Source organism: Bufo gargarizans, unplaced genomic scaffold (genome assembly GCF_014858855.1).
Source record: "Bufo gargarizans isolate SCDJY-AF-19 unplaced genomic scaffold, ASM1485885v1 original_scaffold_1968_pilon, whole genome shotgun sequence".
In the NCBI taxonomy this organism is placed as follows: Eukaryota; Metazoa; Chordata; class Amphibia; order Anura; family Bufonidae; genus Bufo; species Bufo gargarizans.
The window spans coordinates 119,829-139,668 of record NW_025334589.1 but is presented as its reverse complement, the minus strand read 5'-3'; the positions used below and the strand labels follow the sequence as shown (position 1 = coordinate 139,668).

Sequence of the window (19,840 nt, the reverse complement as noted above, 5' to 3'; positions counted from 1 at the left end):
AGTGATAAAGTTTTTGCTTTTTTACATTTTGTTTTAATTTTTTGTTTCATTTTTGTTGTTATTAATATTCTTTTATTTTACACTGAAAAGACCATACAAGACTTTTTTGTTACACTTTTTTTATTGCTGATTTCCCCTGTAACTGGGGAGTAATAATACTACTACTAATATGAATAAGAGTTAGGGTACTTTCACATTAGCGGCAGGATCCGTCCTGCCGCTAGTTCACGTGTGCCCCCCGGACTGCCGCTCCATCCCCATTGGCTATAATGGGGAGGGGGCGGAGTTCTGGTTGCGGCACGACTATCACACTGCGAGAGGCAGCCGGACTAAAAGTACTGCATGTAGTCCCCTGCCGCTAGTGTGAAACTAGCCTTAATAAACACATAAATTATTATTACTAGTAGCATTATATATAATGTAATTTTTCATTCATTGTTATTTCTTTATTTATTTGCCCACATATATGATACAGGATTAGGGCTTAGGCACATGCGTGTCTGTGCCCCATGCCCGTGCTGTGCACCGCAAACAGCGGTCCGCAATGTACGGTGTCACACAGTGAATGGTTTGGTCTCAGAAAACAGGTATTTTCCACCCAGCATCTGCTGCTGGTCTGACTTACAGCCAGGTGAGGTCAAATACCAGACCAGATTTTAAGTGCCGGTCCGGGTTTTGGAAGCATATGGCTGTCCTTAAATAGGCAGCTGGGCTCAGAAGCCATGTCTCTGTGTTGGGATCTGGGAGTCTTGTGTCTGGATGAAGGTTTGCTACCTGTTTGGCATGAAACCAGGTTGGTGCTGCTATGCTCAAGGACTCTTTGAGGCAGAATTGCTGTATGGTGTGACTTACCACCAACACCACAAGGTGACTTTTTGTTTGAATATGACGGCTTGTTTTGTCACTTGCCTAAAGTGTGAATAAAACAATGAACTGTTTGATCCAAAGAACTTATTGTTGCCTCTATACTGTACCCACTTACCCTATCTACCAGATCGAAACCTCACAATTGGTGGAGAATGCTGGGCAAGAGCAGTGAGGCTGGCGTGAACGCCGATATTTTTGGTTTCTACATTTTTCAGGCACAGTTGTATGTCGTACATTAAACCAGCTGTATTACAACCAGTGCCCCACGACAAAATGAAGGCTGTTGTGAAGGCCCTCATGGAGGCTAATCTGCAGCAGCGAGAGGCTAATTGTCACGGATGATATTGCAGATAGCTGAAAGTTATGGATAAACATCCGACTGACTTGATCCCAAACTAAGGAGCATAAAGGTGACCCCTGTAAAACCCTAAGAGCTCACCCTGACTGCTAAGCACATACAAGGGTCTCAGAGGTAGACGATTGCATGCCCTCGTACCTAGACTGTGTGACACCTGAAAACCCTATAATAGTGAGGGGACACGACCACCGGCTCCCTGCACTCAATACAGAGGGAGTCAGGGTCACCTAGAATCAAACCAGCAAAGAAACACAATACAAGAAATGACTTATCTGAACAAGCAGTAACAGAAGTCTCCAGCAGTGATCACTTCAATCCAGGAAGTAGTATAAACCACAAAGTGAGGCAGTATGGGAGGGAATATAAATGGAGGCAATTAGTGTAAATAGGTGACAGCTGGGAGAAGGAAAGGAGATGACAAAGTGAAACCAAAACAAAGAACATCATGCAAGAGGTACAGAAGAACGTCTGCCAGACCTTCTCAGGGAGCTGGCGGTGACAGTACCCCTCCCTCTACGAGTGGACTCCGGACACTCAGAGCCCACCTTCTCAGGATGGGACCTATGGAAAGCCCTGATGAGACGAGTGGCCTTAATGTCCACCACTGGGACCCACATCTTCTCCTCAGGACCATAACTCTCCCAATGAACGAGGTACTGGTGAGAACCGCAGTTAATGCAAGAATCCACAATCCTAGAGACCTGAAATTCAAGATTACCGACAACAACAATCGGAGGAGGAGGCAAAGAGGAGGGTACAGTGGGTTGGACATAAGGTTGTAATAGGGACCTGTGAAAAACATTATGGATCTTCCAAGAATGAGGAAGATCAAGACGGAAGGCAACGGGATTGATGACGGACAAGATCTTGTAAGGCCCAATAAACTTAGGACCCAACTTCCAGGAGGGAACCTTCAGTTTGATATTCTTTGTAGACAACCACACCAGATCACCAACATTCAGGTCCCGACCAGGCGCACGTCTCTTATCCGCCACACGCTTATATCTCTCACTCATGCTCTTTAGATTACCCTGAATCTTTTGCCAAATAAATGACAAAGACGAGGAAAATCTCTCCTCATCAGGTAAACCAGAAGACCCCTCTCCAGAGAATGTCCCAAACTGCTGAAGAAACCCATATGCACCAAAAAATGGTGACTTATCAGAGGACTCAGCAAGGGACAAAAAAGAACACCAATCCTCCTGATTCTCTGCCACAAAACAGCGCAGATATGTCTCCAGATTCTGATTGACGTGTTCAGTCTGACCATTCGACTGCGGGTGAAAAGCAGAAGAGAACGACAACCGAACCCCCAAGCGAGAACAGAAGGCCTTCCAGAATCTGGAAACAAATTGCGTGCCCCTATCAGAGACTATGTCTGAAGGAACGCCATGCAATTTGACAATGTGATCAACAAATGCTTGCGCCAGCGTCTTAGCATTGGGTAACCCAGGAAAGGGAATGAAATGCGCCATTTTGCTAAAACGGTTCACTACTACCAGAATCACAGTCTTCCCCGAGGAACGAGGCAGGTCCGTAATGAAGTCCATGGACAGATGCATCCAAGGACGGGAAGGAATGGGTAACGGGAGGAGAGAACCCGATGGCCGTGAATGAGCGCAGGTCTCGCAGGCTGCCATAGAACTCTCAACCGTTTACGAAGAGCCGGCCACCAGAATCTCCGAGCAATGAGATCCACTGTGGTTCTACTCCCCGGGTGCCCAGCAAGGACAGTATCGTGGTGCTCCTTAAAAACCTTGTGTCGTACAGTGAGAGGCACAAACAACCTCCCAGGAGGACAAAGATCAGGAGCCTCTGCCTGGGCTGCCTGAACCTCTGCCTCCAAATCAGGATAAAGAGCAGAGACGACCACCCCTTCAGCCAAAATGGGACCCGGGTTTTCAAAGTTCCCCCCTCTTGGAAAACAACGTGACAGGGCATCAGCCTTTACATTTTTAACCCCAGGGCGGAACGTGACAACAAAATTAAACCTAGAAAAGAATAAAGACCATCTGGCCTGTCTCGGGTTCAGACGCTTGGCTGATTCCAAGTAGGCCAGATTCTTATGGTCTGTAAACACGGTAATAGGGTGTCTAGCTCACTCTAGCCAATGGCGCCATTCCTCAAAAGATAATTTTATAGCCAACAACTCCCTATCTCCCACATCGTAATTTCTCTCTGCGGAGGAGAGTTTCCTTGAGAAAAAGGCACACGGTCGCCATTTGGCAGGAGAGGGACCGTGAGATAAGACCGCACCCACACCCACCTCAGAGGCATCCACCTCAACAATAAAAGGTAGAGAGACATCAGGTTGTACCAAAATGGGAGCGGAAGCAAAACTCTCTTTTATACTAGAAAAGGCCTTAAGCGCATCTACCGAGCAGGAGGAAAAAGCTACCCCCTTTTTAGTCATATCAGTGAGTGGCTTAACAACAGAGGAATAATTCAAAATGAACTTTCTGTAATAATTGGCAAAACCCAAAAACCGCAAAGTGAGGCAGTATGGGAGGGAATATAAAGAGAGGCAATTAGTGTGAATAGGTGACAGCTGGGAGAAGGAAAGGAGATGACAAAGTGAAACTAAAACAAAGAACATCATGCAAGAGGTACAGAAGAACATTTGCCAGACCTTCTCAGAGAGCTGGCGGTGACACTAATAAGCAGCAGCAGGAGACTAACCAGTTGCTGCTACAACATGTGATGGCTTTGCAGACAGCAGGAGCAACCCCGAGTGTCCACGATGCCCGGAAACCAGTCCTGTGCCGCGATTCCTAAGATGACCCCCGCAGATGACATCGAAACCTACCTGGCGATGTACGAAAAAGTGGCCATCAGGGAGAAGCTACCCCGTGACCAGTTGGCTGAGTTTGTCGCTCCGTTCCTGGCATCCGATTCCCAGCGGGTGTATTTCGACATGTCAGACGATCAAGTGGACGACTACAAGTGGGATTCTGGCAAGACTGGGGGTAAATGTGTTGGTCCAGGCCCAGCGGGTGCATCAGTGGGGGTTTAAGCCGGCAGAGCCTGCGAGGACCCAGTATTATAACTTACTTCACCTCTTGCAAAAATGGCTACAGCCTGACGTGCTGAGTCCCACGGCTCTGCTGGATCGTATGTTGGCCGATATGTTCTGGAGGGATTTACCATACCCTCTCCAGCACTGGATCGGTCAGGTGTCTCCTGGCAATGCCCTTGAGATGGTGGACCTGGTGGAACGCTATGAAGCTACCAGGAATCTAAAGGAGGGTTCTATCGGGAAGGGGGGGTCGACTCAGGGAATCTGGTGACCCTAGTAAGGGCTACCCTAATGCGGTCCACTGAGTATACTGCCCGAAAAGTCAGGATGATGTGCATCCACGGAGACTTAAAAGACTACCCAACAAGCTGTTGTCTCTAACTACGGTGGCCGGTAGATGGACCCACAAGGTGGCTGTCGCCGCAAATCTACTTTATGAACTCATAATAGAGAAAGACTTCCTGGGATTTCCAGCACTGTGGCCTGCTATGAGAGTGACTGATATCCATGAGACAGGGGTAACCCTAGCAGAGTGGCCTGGCTCAGGGGGGAGACCAGAACCCTGGGAACCTGAGACCGAAGTGCCGGCAATAGGGGTGACCGGCACTTCGGTGGAAGAAAGGGAGACAACCCCGCTAAGTGTGATGGTGGGAGACGTGGAGGACTTGCTGTTGGGTCCTGAATTGGCAGACCTCAATGTCCTTGGGGATAATTTTTGTACCGCCCTAACGTCGGGACCCAACCCTAACCCCCGCCTGGGAAAATGTGTTAATAGTAGATGGTGAAACACAACAACCTGGGGCAGAGTCAGTGTTTCCCCATTTTGTGGTTCATCAGGATATGTTGTATCGGGTAAACCAACTACGGTTCGCAAGCTTGTGGTAGATCTAGCCCACCAACACGTTCTTGAGGGTCACCTGGGGCTGCAGAAAACTCAGGATCGTATTCTACAGCGGTTTTACTGGCACAGCATATTCAAAGAAGTGGAAGAGTTTTGTAAGTCTTGCCCGACCTGCCAGATAACTAGCCCCCAGCCATATTTCCGTAGTCCCCTAGTACCTCTCCCGATTATCTAAGTACCATTTGACCGAATAGCTATGGACCTCATAGGCCCAATACCGAAGTCCGCCAGAGGGCATCAACACATCTTAGTCATTCTAGACTACACCACTCTGTACCCGGAGGCAGTGCCACTGCAACATACTTCGATCAAACTTATAGCTAAGGAGTTAATGGAGATGTTTTCCCGAGTGGGGCTTCCTAAAGAGGTTCTAACCGACCAGGGGACCCCTTTTATGTCCAAGGTGATGAGGGAACTCTGTAAGTTGCTGCACATAAAACAACTACGGACGTCCGTTTACCATCTGCAAACGGACGGTCTGGTAGAACGGTATAACCAAACATTAAAAAATATGTTGAAAAAGATAGTGTCTAAAGATGGGAAGGACTGTGATCTCCTTCTGCTCTATCTCATGTTCGCAGTGCGAGATGTACCCCAGGCCTCTACTGGGTTCTCGCCCTTCGAACTGCTGTATGGCAGACTCCCTCGCGGTCTCTTGGACGTGGCCAATGAGGCGTGGGAACAACAACCCACTCCACATAGAAGTGTCATTGAGTACGTTACCCAGATGCAAGATCTGATAGAGACAGTGTTGCCTCTTGTCAGGGAGCATATGGAGGCCGCTCAGCGAGCCCAGAGTTGGGTCTATAGTCGGCAGGCTCGGGTCCGGATCTTTAACCCGGGTGATCGGGTATTGGTTCTGGTACCGACCGTGGACAGTAAGTTCCTGGCTAAGTAGCAGGGGCCCTACGAGGTACTCGAGAAAATTGGAGATGTAAACTACAAGGTACACTAGCCAGGGCGGCGAAAGCCGGAGCAGGTTTACCATGTGAATTTACTCAAACCGTGGAAAGATAGGGAAACCTGTACAGAAGACAGCCCTCGGCCGGGTGTTCTAGGAGAAGAGGTACAGGCCCCTCTGTCTGATGCAAGAGAGGCGGCTGCCACAGTAACAATTGCTGACAGTCTCCCCTCTAAACAGACTCAGGAGGCCAGGGGGTTCGTTAGTCGGAACACGGATGTGTTCTCGGACCTTGCTGGACGCACTTCCATAATCCAGCATGACATTGTCACTGAGCCTCAGGCGAAAGTTCGATTAAAACCATTCCGGGTACCCGAGGCTCGGTGACAAGCCATATCGGAGGAGGTGCAGCTAATGTTGCAGCTAGTCGTCATTGAGGAGTTAAAAAGTCCTATAGTATTGATACCAAAGCCGGACGGGACGTTGCGGTTTTGTAACGACTTTCGAAAACTTAACAAGGTTTCCAAGTTCGATGCGTATATAACATGCCCCAGATGGATGAGCTTATCGAGAGGTTAGTAGAGATGGCCTTGCGGTTCGCCCGGCCGTCGTTTTGCGGCGAACTTTGCTAGTTTGACGAACAAGCGAACATATGGTGATGTCATATTCTTTTGCATTGTGCTGAACTTTGACCCATGACACATCCATCAGGTGGTACAGGACAGCCAATGGAGACGTTTCAGCACATGGACACCCCCCTACCTTATAAATAAACCTGATCTGGCCGCCATTTTACATTCAGTGTTTTGCCAGTGTAGGGAGAGGTTGCTGTGTGGAGCAGGGACAGGCTGTTAGGGACACCAAACGCTGGCTAATAGGGCCACAAAGTCCTTTTAAGGACTGGTATAGGTGTGCTATCGATAGGTGTGATACACAGAGGGGTGCGATATACTTATAATATACTTTCCAACATAGAAACTATATTACAGTGCATTTGTATTGTGCAGCAGTTGTGTGCGGTTCTGCTGCGATACCGAAGCTATACAGAGGGACAAACGCTACCTGTTTTCACAAAATACTGATTGAGGGGTTTGATATACTGGCTTACAGCAAATTCTTATTAAGGGGTTCTATATACTTGTTTCCACAAAATACTGATAGAGGGGATAGATATACCTGCTTCCACAAATACTGCTCTTCTCTATGGACTTTGGCAGAGGGTAATTTTAAAAATGACAGGCAGAGGAAGAGGCAGCCATTCTGCAGGAGTAATAGGGGTCGGGCAGGTGCACCAGGCCGGAGCCTATGTGGGAAGTTGGAGAAGGTGAGTGCGATTACGTCAAAGGACGCACCAGAGTTGGTTAAGTGGCTCACTCAGCCTTCCTCTTCTGTACCCTCCTCATCCTCTCTATCTGCACCCTCCTCACTCTCTGCTGTGTGCACCCCCAAAGACACCACCACCACCATATTTCCTCTGCTCGAGTCGGAGGAATTATTTTCCCATCCATTTTCAGACTTTTCTTAGCTTCGGATCAGGAAGAGGAGGTAGCAACGGCCGCCACCCAGCTGTCTGACGACAGTACCCAGATCAGCCCAAGGAGGGTGGTCCCCGCTGTTGCTGCCTACTCCTAGATCTCTAATGTCAGTGGTGGTGAAGGGGACGATGATGACGTGTTGATAGATGTCACGTGGGTTTGCCGGGAGTAGTAGTAGGGGATTTAGTGAAATCTACTGCCCCGCATGGATATTATACCTCCCTTAGTGAAAGTAATAGTTTAAAGTGGGATTTCCTTCAGGGACAGGACTTCGAGAACACATGTGCCAAATTTAAAAAGTCTAAGTTTGTACCTCTGGAGGAACCTACCTGGCTAGAAACATACATACTGCTCCCCAAATTTCCCCCGAAATGCATTTCACTTATTTATAAACAGCTGATGAGGGAAAGAGGTGATAGCTCTCCTTCTTATGTGGAAGCTTGGGAGAAAGAGTTGGATTGTGTGCTAGAGGACTCGGAAAGGAGATATCTCCTAGCACACTCACATGGTTTCTCTAAGTGCATTTTAATCCAAGAGAACTCCCTGAAAATACTCACTAGATGGTACAGAACACCTGAGTGGTTATTTCAAGTAGGATTGGGACAAGATGATCTTTGTTGGAGGTGTGGGGAAGGTAGGGGAACGCTATCACATATTTGGTGGTTTTGCCCGAAGCTGAAGAAATTTTGGGAGGGTGTTGAAAAAGCGATTAATCAGGTCTGTTGTATGAATCTGAAGCTCTCACCGAAACTGGTCTTACTATGGCTACCCACGAAGGACTTCAGACCGGGCAAAGCGTGTCTACCCACATTCATGATAGCAGCAGCCAAATTATTAGTACCTGTAAAATGGAGAGATGAAGAGCCACCGTCCTTAGAGATGTGGCATGAAAAAATGGCAGATATATGCAGAATGGAAGAATTAGTGGGGTGGACATACCATACTAGGGAAAGATATTTACGGGTATGGGAACCATGGTTGAAGTATGTGATGAGGAGGGAAGGAGATAACTTTGATGTACCTAGAAAACTCTAAGTGAACTAGTCATCTTGGAAATACACCTTAGGGTGTTGAAAGGAGGTGATTCGGAGGAGGTCGGGGTAGACAGGACCCCCATTTGTTTTTGTTTCTGTGTGTTTATTCAGTACTTAAATATACATCTAGGGAAAAGCTGATTTGTTTTGCGTGATTGCAATGGTCCACCTGCCTGTATTGTCGGGTTGATACCCTGGAAGCCCAAAATGTCTTGGAATATGATTATGTGGCTATTTGTAATCTGTCATCTGCTCTGTGTTGTTTATACATGATGTACATGATCTGCATATATTATGTGTAAGCTATATTTCCTGGAAAACAATAAAAAACAGATTTGACCAGATGTCACGTGGGTGCCCACAAGAGAGGAAGAGGAGGGGAGTTCAGAGGGAGAGATGGAGCAGCAGATAGGGAGGAGAAGCAGGCAGAGCTCACAGTGCACAGGAGGCAAAAAGCAGACAGCAAATGTATATGGAGCGAGCCATCCACCATGGACAGTCACATCTGGCGCTCCCAGGACGCCGGCACATGGCTGGGCTTTTTTTTACATGTCAGCTGCTGACAATAGGTAAGCCCAACACTCACCTAGGGACGACCGCCTTAAGAAGGCACCTGGCCTCCCACCACCGAGCCCAGTGGGAGCAACACTGTCAGAACCCACAAAGCCACACTCCTGGCGCTCCACGTCCTGCCTCTTCTCCTTCTCCTCTCTCCTCCCAACTTGTCCTCCACTCCACCTTCCACCGTGCTATTGTTGCATTCATCTGGCAGAAGGCAGGCTTCCGTGGCCCAAATGTTTGAACGTAAAAAGTTGATGACGCCGGATAACCCTCTTGCCCAACGGCTGACCGCTGGCTTGACGGAACTGCTAGCCCGCCAACTACTGCTATATAAACTGGTGAACTTTAGAAAATTTGCGGCCATTGGCACAACGCAATGGAAGGTCCCCGGAAGGAAATATTTCTCCCAGAAGGGCATCCCAGAGCTATATGGCCATGTTCAGCGGCAAGTGAATGTATCTCTAGCACACAGTGTCGGTGCCAAGATACATCTGACCACAGACACGTGGTCTAGCAAACAACTTTTACTGCCCACTGGGCGAACCTTCTGACGGCCGTCAAGCATGTAACCCGTGGCACCCGTGTGGATTTGGTGTTACCGCCACAGATTGCATGCAGGCCTGCCTCTTCTTTTCCTCCTCCTACGCCATCCTCCATCTCCTCCTCGGCTGACTCCTCCTTTTCCACTGCTACCGCCTCTTCCACTGCGCCCCCCAAGCTCCCCAGAACCTATTCGACGTGCCAGGTGAGACGTTGCCATGCTGTGCTGCGGCTGTTGTGCCTGGAAGCCAAGAGCCACACCGGTCCTGCACTGCTTTCAGCTCTGCGGTCACAGGCCGATTAGTGGTGAACCCCGCTAGATTTCACAGTTGGTAAAGTGGTGTGCGACAACGGTGCCAATCTGCTGAGCGCTCTGAAACAGGGCAAAATGACACACGTGCCGTGCATGACGTTTCGTAGGCCAAATACACCAGGGTCCAGGACGTCCTGCGGCAGGCCAGGAAAATCTCTGGCCATTTTAGAAGATCTTACACGGCCATGGCTCGCCTTGCTGACGTTCTGCGGCGACACCATCTGCCCGTCAGACGTCTGATTTGTGACAGCCCGACGTGATGGAACCCACCTTGTATATGCTTGATAGGCTGCTCCAGAAGAAACGTGCCGTTAACGACTGCCTGTACGAACTCTGCAGCAGGACAGGTTCTGGGAGCTTGGTTTGTTTTCACCGCGCCAGTGGCTGCTCATGCGCGCAGACTTTGCGGCCATTTGATGAGATTACCAAACTGGTCAGTCGCAGCCAGGGCGTCATCAGTGACATTGTACCTTACGCCTTCTTTCTGGAGCGTGCATTGTGTTGTGTCATTGATCAATCCGTCGAGGAGAAGGAACTGGAAGATGAGGAAGTTGCAATGCTGAATGAATTCCCAGGGGGGGCTACTCCATCTGAGACAAGTCAGCAGGAGTCTGAAGAGGAGTGAGAGGTGGATGGTGCCTGGGGGGAGGAGGAAGAGCAAGAAGAGCACGCTTTAAATTTTTCGGGGATCCCTGGTGTTGTTCGTGGATGGGGGAGGAGACATTATCCTGGACGATGAGCAGGAGTCAGGGCGCTCCACCGTTTTCAATTTAGTGCAAATGGAGGCCTTCATGCTCCAGTGTTTGAAGAGGAACCCCGATATAAAAAGCATAAAGGGCAAGGACCAGTACTGGGTAGCAACGTACTTAGACCCCCGGTACAAACACAAAATGGCGGACATTTTACCAGCATCACAGAGGGCTGGCAGAATGCAGCATTTCTAGGCCTTGCTGCAAGAGATGCTGCATTCTGCTGTCGCGGGCGCTGGCAGAGGAATTTCCACCCACAGAGAAACAGGTCACTTCGGATATGAGATCATTCTTGCAGCCAACCCATCGACAGCCGCCCTGCGGATCAAGCCTCAGGGAACGCCTAGACCGACAGGTGTCCGACTACATCGGGCTAACGGCCGATTTGGACCCTCTGAGAAGCGAGGAACCCTTTGACTACTGGATGTTCAGGCTTGACCTGTGGCCAGAGCTGGCACAATTTGCCATGGAACTCTTGGCTTGCCCCTCGTCGAGTGTCCTGTCCAAAAGGACGTTCAGCGCAGCAGGGGGGATCAAGACCGATAAGCGCACTCGCCATTTCTAAAAATGAATGAGTCATTGATCTCGAAGGAATTCAACACCTGTGACGACCACGTTTAATTGAATTTCCTCATGCCAGCCCACACATATCCGCCACAAAACAGAACAAAGAATGGTCCCTGTCTTAGGTAAATACCGCGGCATAAAAGGCCTTTTCTGTCCGGTGAATGCCTAATGTTTGGGGCCTGTACTCCACTGGCCTGCAGGAAAATTGTTATCCATTGACCGTCTAATATACCTCCAGCCACATAATCACTTCATCTTTTCTGTATGGTGAATGCCTAATTGTTGGGACCTTGGAGGAATTCAACACCTGTAACGACCATGTGTTATCGAATTTCACCTATTATCATTTGGGGTTTATTCAAGAGGGGGAATTTTGTTAGCCATGTTTTTAATCCAATTTATATTTTTAGTTCTTTTAAACATATGTATCTGACATGTATTTGTACTGGCCTGCAGAAAAATTGTTATCCAATGGCCGTCTAATATACCTCAGCCACATAATCACTTGATGTTTTCTGTCCGGTGAATGCCTAATGTTTGGGGCCTGTACTCCAGTGGGCTACAGTAAAATTGTTATTCAGTGACCGCCTAATATACCTCGAGCCACATAATCACTTGTTCTTTTCTGTCAGGTGAATGCCTAATTTTTAGGGTCTGTACTCCCGTGGCCTGGCACATTTTTGAGAATTTCCCTTTAAGACGCATAAAAGTGGCCCATGATTAAAATACATATTTTTTGTGGGAATTTTTGTCATTGATCCCTCTCTAGTATGTCACTGTCCATGTTGTGGGACTATTTGTGCACTTCTAGTAAGTATTTGGTGGCTGCAAATATGACCTGAAGGTTTTTCAGGTTTGCCTGCTATTAAAGTGTAATGGGGCCCGCCGCGAACCTACAGTTCGCGAACATTTGATTGCGTTCGCACAATTGCGTTTGTGAATTGTCCTGGACGATGTTCGTCCATCACTAGAGGTTAGGACAAGCCCGGAATTTTTCTGTTTTGGACATCACGAAAGGGTACTGGCAGGTGCCCTTAACGGACGCTGCCAAAAAGAAAACTGCCTTCATCACGCCTGAGGGGCTATATCAATATAAGGTCTTACCCTTTGGTCTGCATGGCGCCCCCGTCACTTTTCAGCGACTAATGGACATCATGCTTCGTCCACATCGTCGGTACGCTTCGGCTTACCCGGACGATATTGTCATCCACAGTACCGACTGGGAAAGTCACCTACCCAAAGTGCAGGCTGTAGTGGACTCCCTTCGAAAAGCTGGCCTAACCGCTAACCGAAAAAAATGTGCGATAGGGTTACAGGAGACTAAGTACCTGGGGTATGTCATTGCGAGCGGAGTCATCAAACCCCAAGTGAACCAAATAGAGGCGAAACGGAATTGGCCCCGACCTGTCACCACTAGGCAAATAAAGTCATTCCTGGTAATGGTGGGCTATTACATGAGGTTTGTCCCCCACTTTGCTACTCTAGCCGCACCCTTGACAGGGCTCTTGAAGGGACACAAGTCAACGATGGTTAGCTGGGATGATCGGGCGGAAGAGGCTTTCTCCGCTTTGAAGTCGGCCCTGTGCGGGTCACTGGTTTTGGTGACGCCCGACTTCAAGAGGGAGTTCGTTGTACAGACGGATGCCTCCGAAGTAGGCCACGGTGCTGTACAGTCTCAGGAAGCCAACGGGGAGGAGCATCCCATTGTCTTCCTCAGCCATAAGCTCACTCCAGCCGAGACCCGGTACAGTATAGTGGAGAGAGAGTGCCTGGCTATCAAGTGGGCACTAGAAGTCTCTCCGCTACTATTTATTGGGGAGAAAATTCTGCCTGGTGACCGACCACTCCCCTCTCAAGTGGATGAGCCAGGCCAAGGACAGAAATGCCCGGGTCACCAGATGATTTCTCTCCCTACAAAACTTTACGTTTTTGGTGGAACACAGGGCAGGCCAGTTACAGGGAAACGTGGATGCCCTGTCCCGGTTACACTGTCTGGCGTGTGTTCACCCCCTCAGGGTTCAACAAAGGGGGGGGTATGTGACACAGTGAGAGATTTGGTCTGGGAAAACTGGTATTTTCCTCCCAGCATGTGCTGCTGGGCTGATTTACAGCCACGTGAGGTCAAATACCGGACCGGATTTTAAGTGCCGGTCCGGGTTTTGGAAGCATCTGGCTGTCCTAAAATAGGCAGCTGGTCTCAGAAGCCATGTCTGTGTGTTGGGATCTAGGAAGCCTTGTGTCTGAATGAAGGCTTGCTACCTGTTTGGCTTGAAAACAGGTTGGTGCTGCTATCAGCAAGGACGCTTTGCGGCAGAATTGCCGCATGGAGTGAATTACAACCAACACCGCAAGGTGACTTTTAGCTTTATTATGACTGCTTGTTTTGTCACTTGCCTAAAGTGTGAATAAAACACTGAACTGTTTGATCCAAAGAACTTGTTGTTGCCTCTGTACTCCTGTCTACCAGAGAGAGTCCCCACAACGGGCACCGGCTGAGTGCATGCAATTGGCGGATGCGGACCCATTCACTTGAATGGGTCTGTGATCCAGATACGTTCCGCAACGCAAAAAAATTGAATATGTACTATTTCTTTGCAGTGTGGAGGCACGGTCCGAAATCCCACGGAATCGCTTCATAGTGCTTCCGTGGGTTTCCGATCTGTTCCTCCGCACTGCTCCATATCTTGAGGATTGTGGATCCATTCAAGTCAATAGGTCAACATCCATAATATAGAGTGCACATGGCCGGTGCCCGTATATTGCAGACTGTTATTTGTCATCCACAACACGGTCGCCCTACGCTCGTGTGCATGAGCTCTTAAATTTACCTTTTAGCGATTTGTTTTCTATTTATTTATTTTATTTAACGCGTAATGGTGGAGTTTTTGCACATTTGGTTTTAGGCCACCTGCACAGATTGCGGAGCTCGAACGGTTTTTCCGCACAGATTCCTGTGTGAAAAACACGAACTGTAATACACTACTAGCAACGTGTATGAGATTACACAAATCTCCTGTACACTTTGCAGATGGGTTCCTTGCAGAAATTACCTGCATTATTGTTGGCGGTTTTAGCTGTGGATTTCACCCTTTTCAAGGGAAGCATGTGATCTGCGTCAAAACCGCATCAAATCCGCACCAAAAACCGCTGTTAGACATTGCAGATTGTGGTGCGGATATGCCGAAGAAACGCACATAACTCTGCACAGAAATTCGTGTGGATCTTGGGGCACATTTATTATAGTGTCTGCATCTGTTTTTAGATGTAAAATGATGTTTTAGACCGTCGTATTTTTTTGTCTCATCTACTACTGAAAATGTGCCTGTTTTGGAGGTATTTGCTCCTTGTTCGCCTGTTTTGATCTTTTAGACTAGGGCTAGTGTTGGGCGAGCATGATCGTCCAAACACCATTTTGACTTGAGCATGCTCGATGATCGAGATGCTCGAGTCTCCTCCCCGCACGTTTGCACCCGATGACGCGTTTCGGCCAGCCAATCACTGTAATGCCAGTAACCAACATGGCTACGGCATTACAGTGATGGCAATACTTACCTGCACGTTTATTGGCTGCGGGGAGGAGACTCGAGCATCTCGATCATCGAGCATGCTCGAGTCAAAATGGTGTTTGGACGATCATGCTCGCCCAACACTAGCCCTAGTCTAAAAGATCAAAACAGGCGAACAAGGAGCAAATACCTCCAAAACAGGCACATTTTCAGTAGTAGATGAGACAAAAAAATACGACGGTCTAAAACATCATTTTACATCTAAAAACAGATGCAGACACTATAATAAATGTGCCCCAAGATCCACACGAATTTCTGTGCAGAGTTATGTGCGTTTCTTCGGCATATCCGCACCACAATCTGCTATGTTTTTGGTGCGGATTTGATGCAGATCTCATGCTTCCCTTGAAAAGGGTGAAATCCATAGCTAAAACCGCCAACATAATTAGTAGGCTGCAGATTTGGAAATCCGCAAGATGCAGGTCAGTTTCTGCAATGAACACATGGTTTGGCTCAGTCTTAGGCCTCTTTCACATGAGCGTGTCCGGATAAGGTCCGTATGCGTCGCGGCAAACCCGTGCAAGTAGGTACCCAATTGCAGTCAGTTTTGACTGCGATTGCGTTCCGTTGTTCAGTTTTTATCGTGCGGGTGCAATAACTGACAAAAACTGACTGTGGTACCCAGACCCGAGCTTCTTCACAGAAGTTCAGGTTTGGGTTCAAGGTTGTGTAGATTGTATTATTTTCCCTTATAAGGGTCTATTCACACGTCCGCAAAATGGATCCGCATCCGTTCCGCAATTTTGCGGAACAGGTGCAGACCCATTCATTTTCAATGGGGCCGGAATGTGCTGTCCGCATCCACATTTGCGGATCCGCACTTCCGCATCCGTGCTTCCGTTTCCGCAAAAAAATAGAACATGTCCTATTCTTGTCCGCAATTGCGGACAAGAACAGGCATATTCTATTAGTGCCGGCAATGTGCGGTCCGCAAAATGCGGAATGCACATTGCCGCTTTCCGTGTTTTGCGGATCCGTGGCTCCGTGTTTCCGCAAAACACATTGCGGACGTGTGAATGGAGCCTAACAAGTTGATCCAGAACAAGGCAAAAAAAAAAAAAACTGTGAGGTAGAAGCCAATCTTCCCCTCTTTAGGGGAATAAAAAAATTCCGTCCCGACTCCAATCAGGCATCAGAATAGCTCCCTGGACCAGCGACCCCTCTCTAGTAGCTCTAGCCTGTAATATTATTACACTCCAGAAATACATCCAGGCCCCTCCTGAATTCCTTTATTGTACTCACCATCACCACCTCCTCCGGCAGAGAGCTCCATAGTCTCACTGCTCTTACAGTAAAGAGTCCATAGTCTCACTGCTCTTACAGTACAGAGTCCATAGTCTCACTGCTCTTACAGTAAAGAGTCCATAGTCTCACTGCTCTTACAGTACAGAGTCCATAGTCTCACTGCTCTTACAGTATAGAGTCCATAGTCTCACTGCTCTTACAGTATAGAGTCCATAGTCTCACTGCTCTTACAGTAAAGAGTCCATAGTCTCACCGCTCTTACAGTAAAGAGTCCATAGTCTCACTGCTCTTACAGTATAGAGCCCATAGTCTCACTGCTCTTACAGTATAGAGTCCATAGTCTCACTGCTCTTACAGTATAGAGTCCATAGTCTCACTGCTCTTACAGTATAGAGTCCATAGTCTCACTGCTCTTACAGTAAAGAGTCCATAGTCTCACTGCTCTTACAGTACAGAGTCCATAGTCTCACTGCTCTTACAGTAAAGAGTCCATAGTCTCACTGCTCTTACAGTATAGAGCCCATAGTCTCACTGCTCTTACAGTATAGAGTCCATAGTCTCACTGCTCTTACAGTATAGAGTCCATAGTCTCACTGCTCTTACAGTATAGAGTCCATAGTCTCACTGCTCTTACAGTATAGAGTCCATAGTCTCACTGCTCTTACAGTAAAGAGTCCATAGTCTCACTGCTCTTACAGTACAGAGTCCATAGTCTCACTGCTCTTACAGTAAAGAGTCCATAGTCTCACTGCTCTTACAGTATAGAGTCCATAGTCTCACTGCTCTTACAGTATAGAGTCCATAGTCTCACTGCTCTTACAGTATAGAGTCCATAGTCTCACTGCTCTTACAGTAAAGAGTCCATAGTCTCACTGTTCTTACAGTAAAGAGTCCATAGTCTCACTGCTCTTACAGTATAGAGTCCATAGTCTCACTGCTCTTACAGTATAGAGTCCATAGTCTCACTGCTCTTACAGTATAGAGTCCATAGTCTCACTGCTCTTACAGTATAGAGTCCATAGTCTCACTGCTCTTACCGTAAAGAGTCCATAGTCTCACTGCTCTTACAGTATAGAGTCCCATAGTCTCACTGCTCTTACAGTATAGAGTCCATAGTCTCACTGCTCTTACAGTATAGAGTCCATAGTCTCACTGCTCTTACAGTATAGAGTCCATAGTCTCACTGCTCTTACAGTATAGAGTCCCATAGTCTCACTGCTCTTACAGTATAGAGTCCATAGTCTCACTGCTCTTACAGTATAGAGTCCATAGTCTCACTGCTCTTACAGTATAGAGTCCATAGTCTCACTGCTCTTACAGTAAAGAGTCCATAGTCTCACTGCTCTTACAGTAAAGAGTCCATAGTCTCACTGCTCTTACAGTAAAAGTCCATAGTCTCACTGCTCTTACAGTAAAGAGTCCATAGTCTCACTGCTCTTACAGTATAGAGTCCATAGTCTCACTGCTCTTACAGTAAAGAGTCCATAGTCTCACTGCTCTTACAGTAAAGAGTCCATAGTCTCACTGCTCTTACAGTATAGAGTCCATAGTCTCACTGCTCTTACAGTAAAGAGTCCATAGTCTCACTGCTCTTACAGTAAAGAGTCCATAGTCTCACTGCTCATACAGTAAAGAGTCCATAGTCTCACTGCTCTTACAGTAAAGAGTCCATAGTCTCACTGCTCTTACAGTATAGAGTCCAGTCTCACTGCTCTTACAGTAAAGAGCCCATAGTCTCACTGCTCTTACAGTAAAGAGTCCATAGTCTCACTGCTCTTACAGTATAGAGTCCAGTCTCACTGCTCTTACAGTATAGAGTCCATAGTCTCACTGCTCTTACAGTAAAGAGTCCATAGTCTCACTGCTCTTACCGTAAAGAGTCCATAGTCTCACTGCTCTTACAGTAAAGAGTCCATAGTCTCACTGCTCTTACCGTAAAGAGTCCATAGTCTCACTGCTCTTACAGTAAAGAGTCCATAGTCTCACTGCTCTTACAGTAAAGAGTCCATAGTCTCACTGCCCTTACCGTAAAGAATCCTCTTCTATGTTTGTGTACAAACCTTCTTTCCTCCAGACGCAGAGGATGTCCCCTCGTCACAGTCACAGTCCTGGGGATAAATAGATGATGGGAGTGATCTCTGTACTGACCCCTGATATATTTATACATAGTTATTAGATCTCCCCTCAGTCGTCTTTTTTCTAAAGTGAATAACCCTAATGTTGATAATCTTTCAGGGTCCTGTAGTTGCGCCATTCCAGTTATTACTTTAGTTGTCCTCCTCTGGACCCTCTCCAGCTCTGCTATGTCTGCCTTGTTCACAGGAGCCCAGACCTGTACACAGTCCTCCATGTGTGGTCTGATGTGTAAAGTGGTAGGACTATGTTCTCATCACGGGCATCTATGCCCCTTCTGATGCAACCCATTATCTTATTGGCCTTGGCAGCAGCTGCCTGACACTGGTTTTTACTGCTTAGTTTGCTGTTTATTAAAATTCCTAGGTCCTTTTCCATGTCAGTGTTACTGAGTGTCTTACCGTTTAGTATGTACGGGTGACTTACATTATTCCTTCCCATGCGGATAACTTTACATTTGTCAGTGTTAAACCTCATCTGCCACTTCTCTGCCCAAGCCTCCAGTCTATCTGAGGGGTTAAATGATGGGGTTCGGTGGGATCGCTGTTCCCCGTCTTTGTTGCCGCGTGTCTGCTGTGTGATACAGCCAGCACCCACCACGTATGGAGCGGGCTCACGGCAGCAGCCCGTTCCATACAAGCCCTCAACCGGTATGCAGGGCCAGCGCTAGGGGGGGCAAACTGGGCAAAAAGTTTGGACACACCTTCTAATTCAAAGAGTTTTCTTTATTTTCATGACTATGACAATTGTAGATTCACACTGAAGGCATCAAAACTATGAATTATCACATGTGGAATTACATACATAGCAAAAAAGTGTGAAACAACTGAAAATATGTCATATTCTAGGTTCTTCAAAGTAGCCACCTTTTGCTTTGATTACTGCTTTGCACACTCTTGGCATTCTCCTTGATGAGCTTCAAGAGGTAGTCACCTGAAATGGTTTTCACTTCACAGGTGTGCCCTGTCAGGTTTAATAAGTGGGATTTCTTGCCTTATAAATGGGGTTGGGACCATCAGTTGCTTTGTGGAGAAGTCAGGTGGATACACAGCTGATAGTCCTACTGAATAGACTGTTAGAATTTGTATTATGGCAAGAAAAAAGCAGCTAAGTAAAGAAAAACGAGTTGCCATCATTACTTTTAGAAATGAAGGTCAGTCAGTCCGAAAAATTGGGAAAACTTTGAAAGTGTCCCCAAGTGCAGTCACAAAAACCATCAAGCACTACAAAGAAACTGGCTCACACACGGACCGCCCCAGGAAAGGAAGACCAAGAGTCACCTCTGCTGCGGAGGAGAAGTTCATCCGAGTCACCAGCCTCAGAAATCGCAGGTTAACAGCAGCTCAGATTAGAGACCAGGTCAATGCCACCCAGAGTTCTAGCAGCAGACACATCTCTAGAACAACTGTTAGAAGGAGACTGTGTGAATCAGGCCTTCATGGTAGAATATCTGCTAGGAAACCACTGCTAAGGACCGGCAACAAGCAGAAGAGACTTGTTTGGGCTAAAGAACACAAGGAATGGACATTAGACCAGTGGAAATCTGTGCTTTGG

The 19,840-nt window shown here is 47.5% G+C and overlaps 1 protein-coding gene across 1 annotated transcript in view; it reads left to right on the top strand.

The window, feature by feature from the left end:
- Positions 1 to 4,139: 4,139 nt before the first annotated feature.
- The window catches only part of HABP2 (hyaluronan binding protein 2), a 57,289-nt gene continuing 41,588 nt past the window's right edge, over positions 4,140 to 19,840 (top strand). Inside the window, exon 1 of the mRNA XM_044274677.1 lies at positions 4,140 to 4,191. Coding sequence (XP_044130612.1) covers positions 4,140 to 4,191 — 52 coding nt within the window. The remainder of the gene's footprint in view (positions 4,192 to 19,840) is intronic.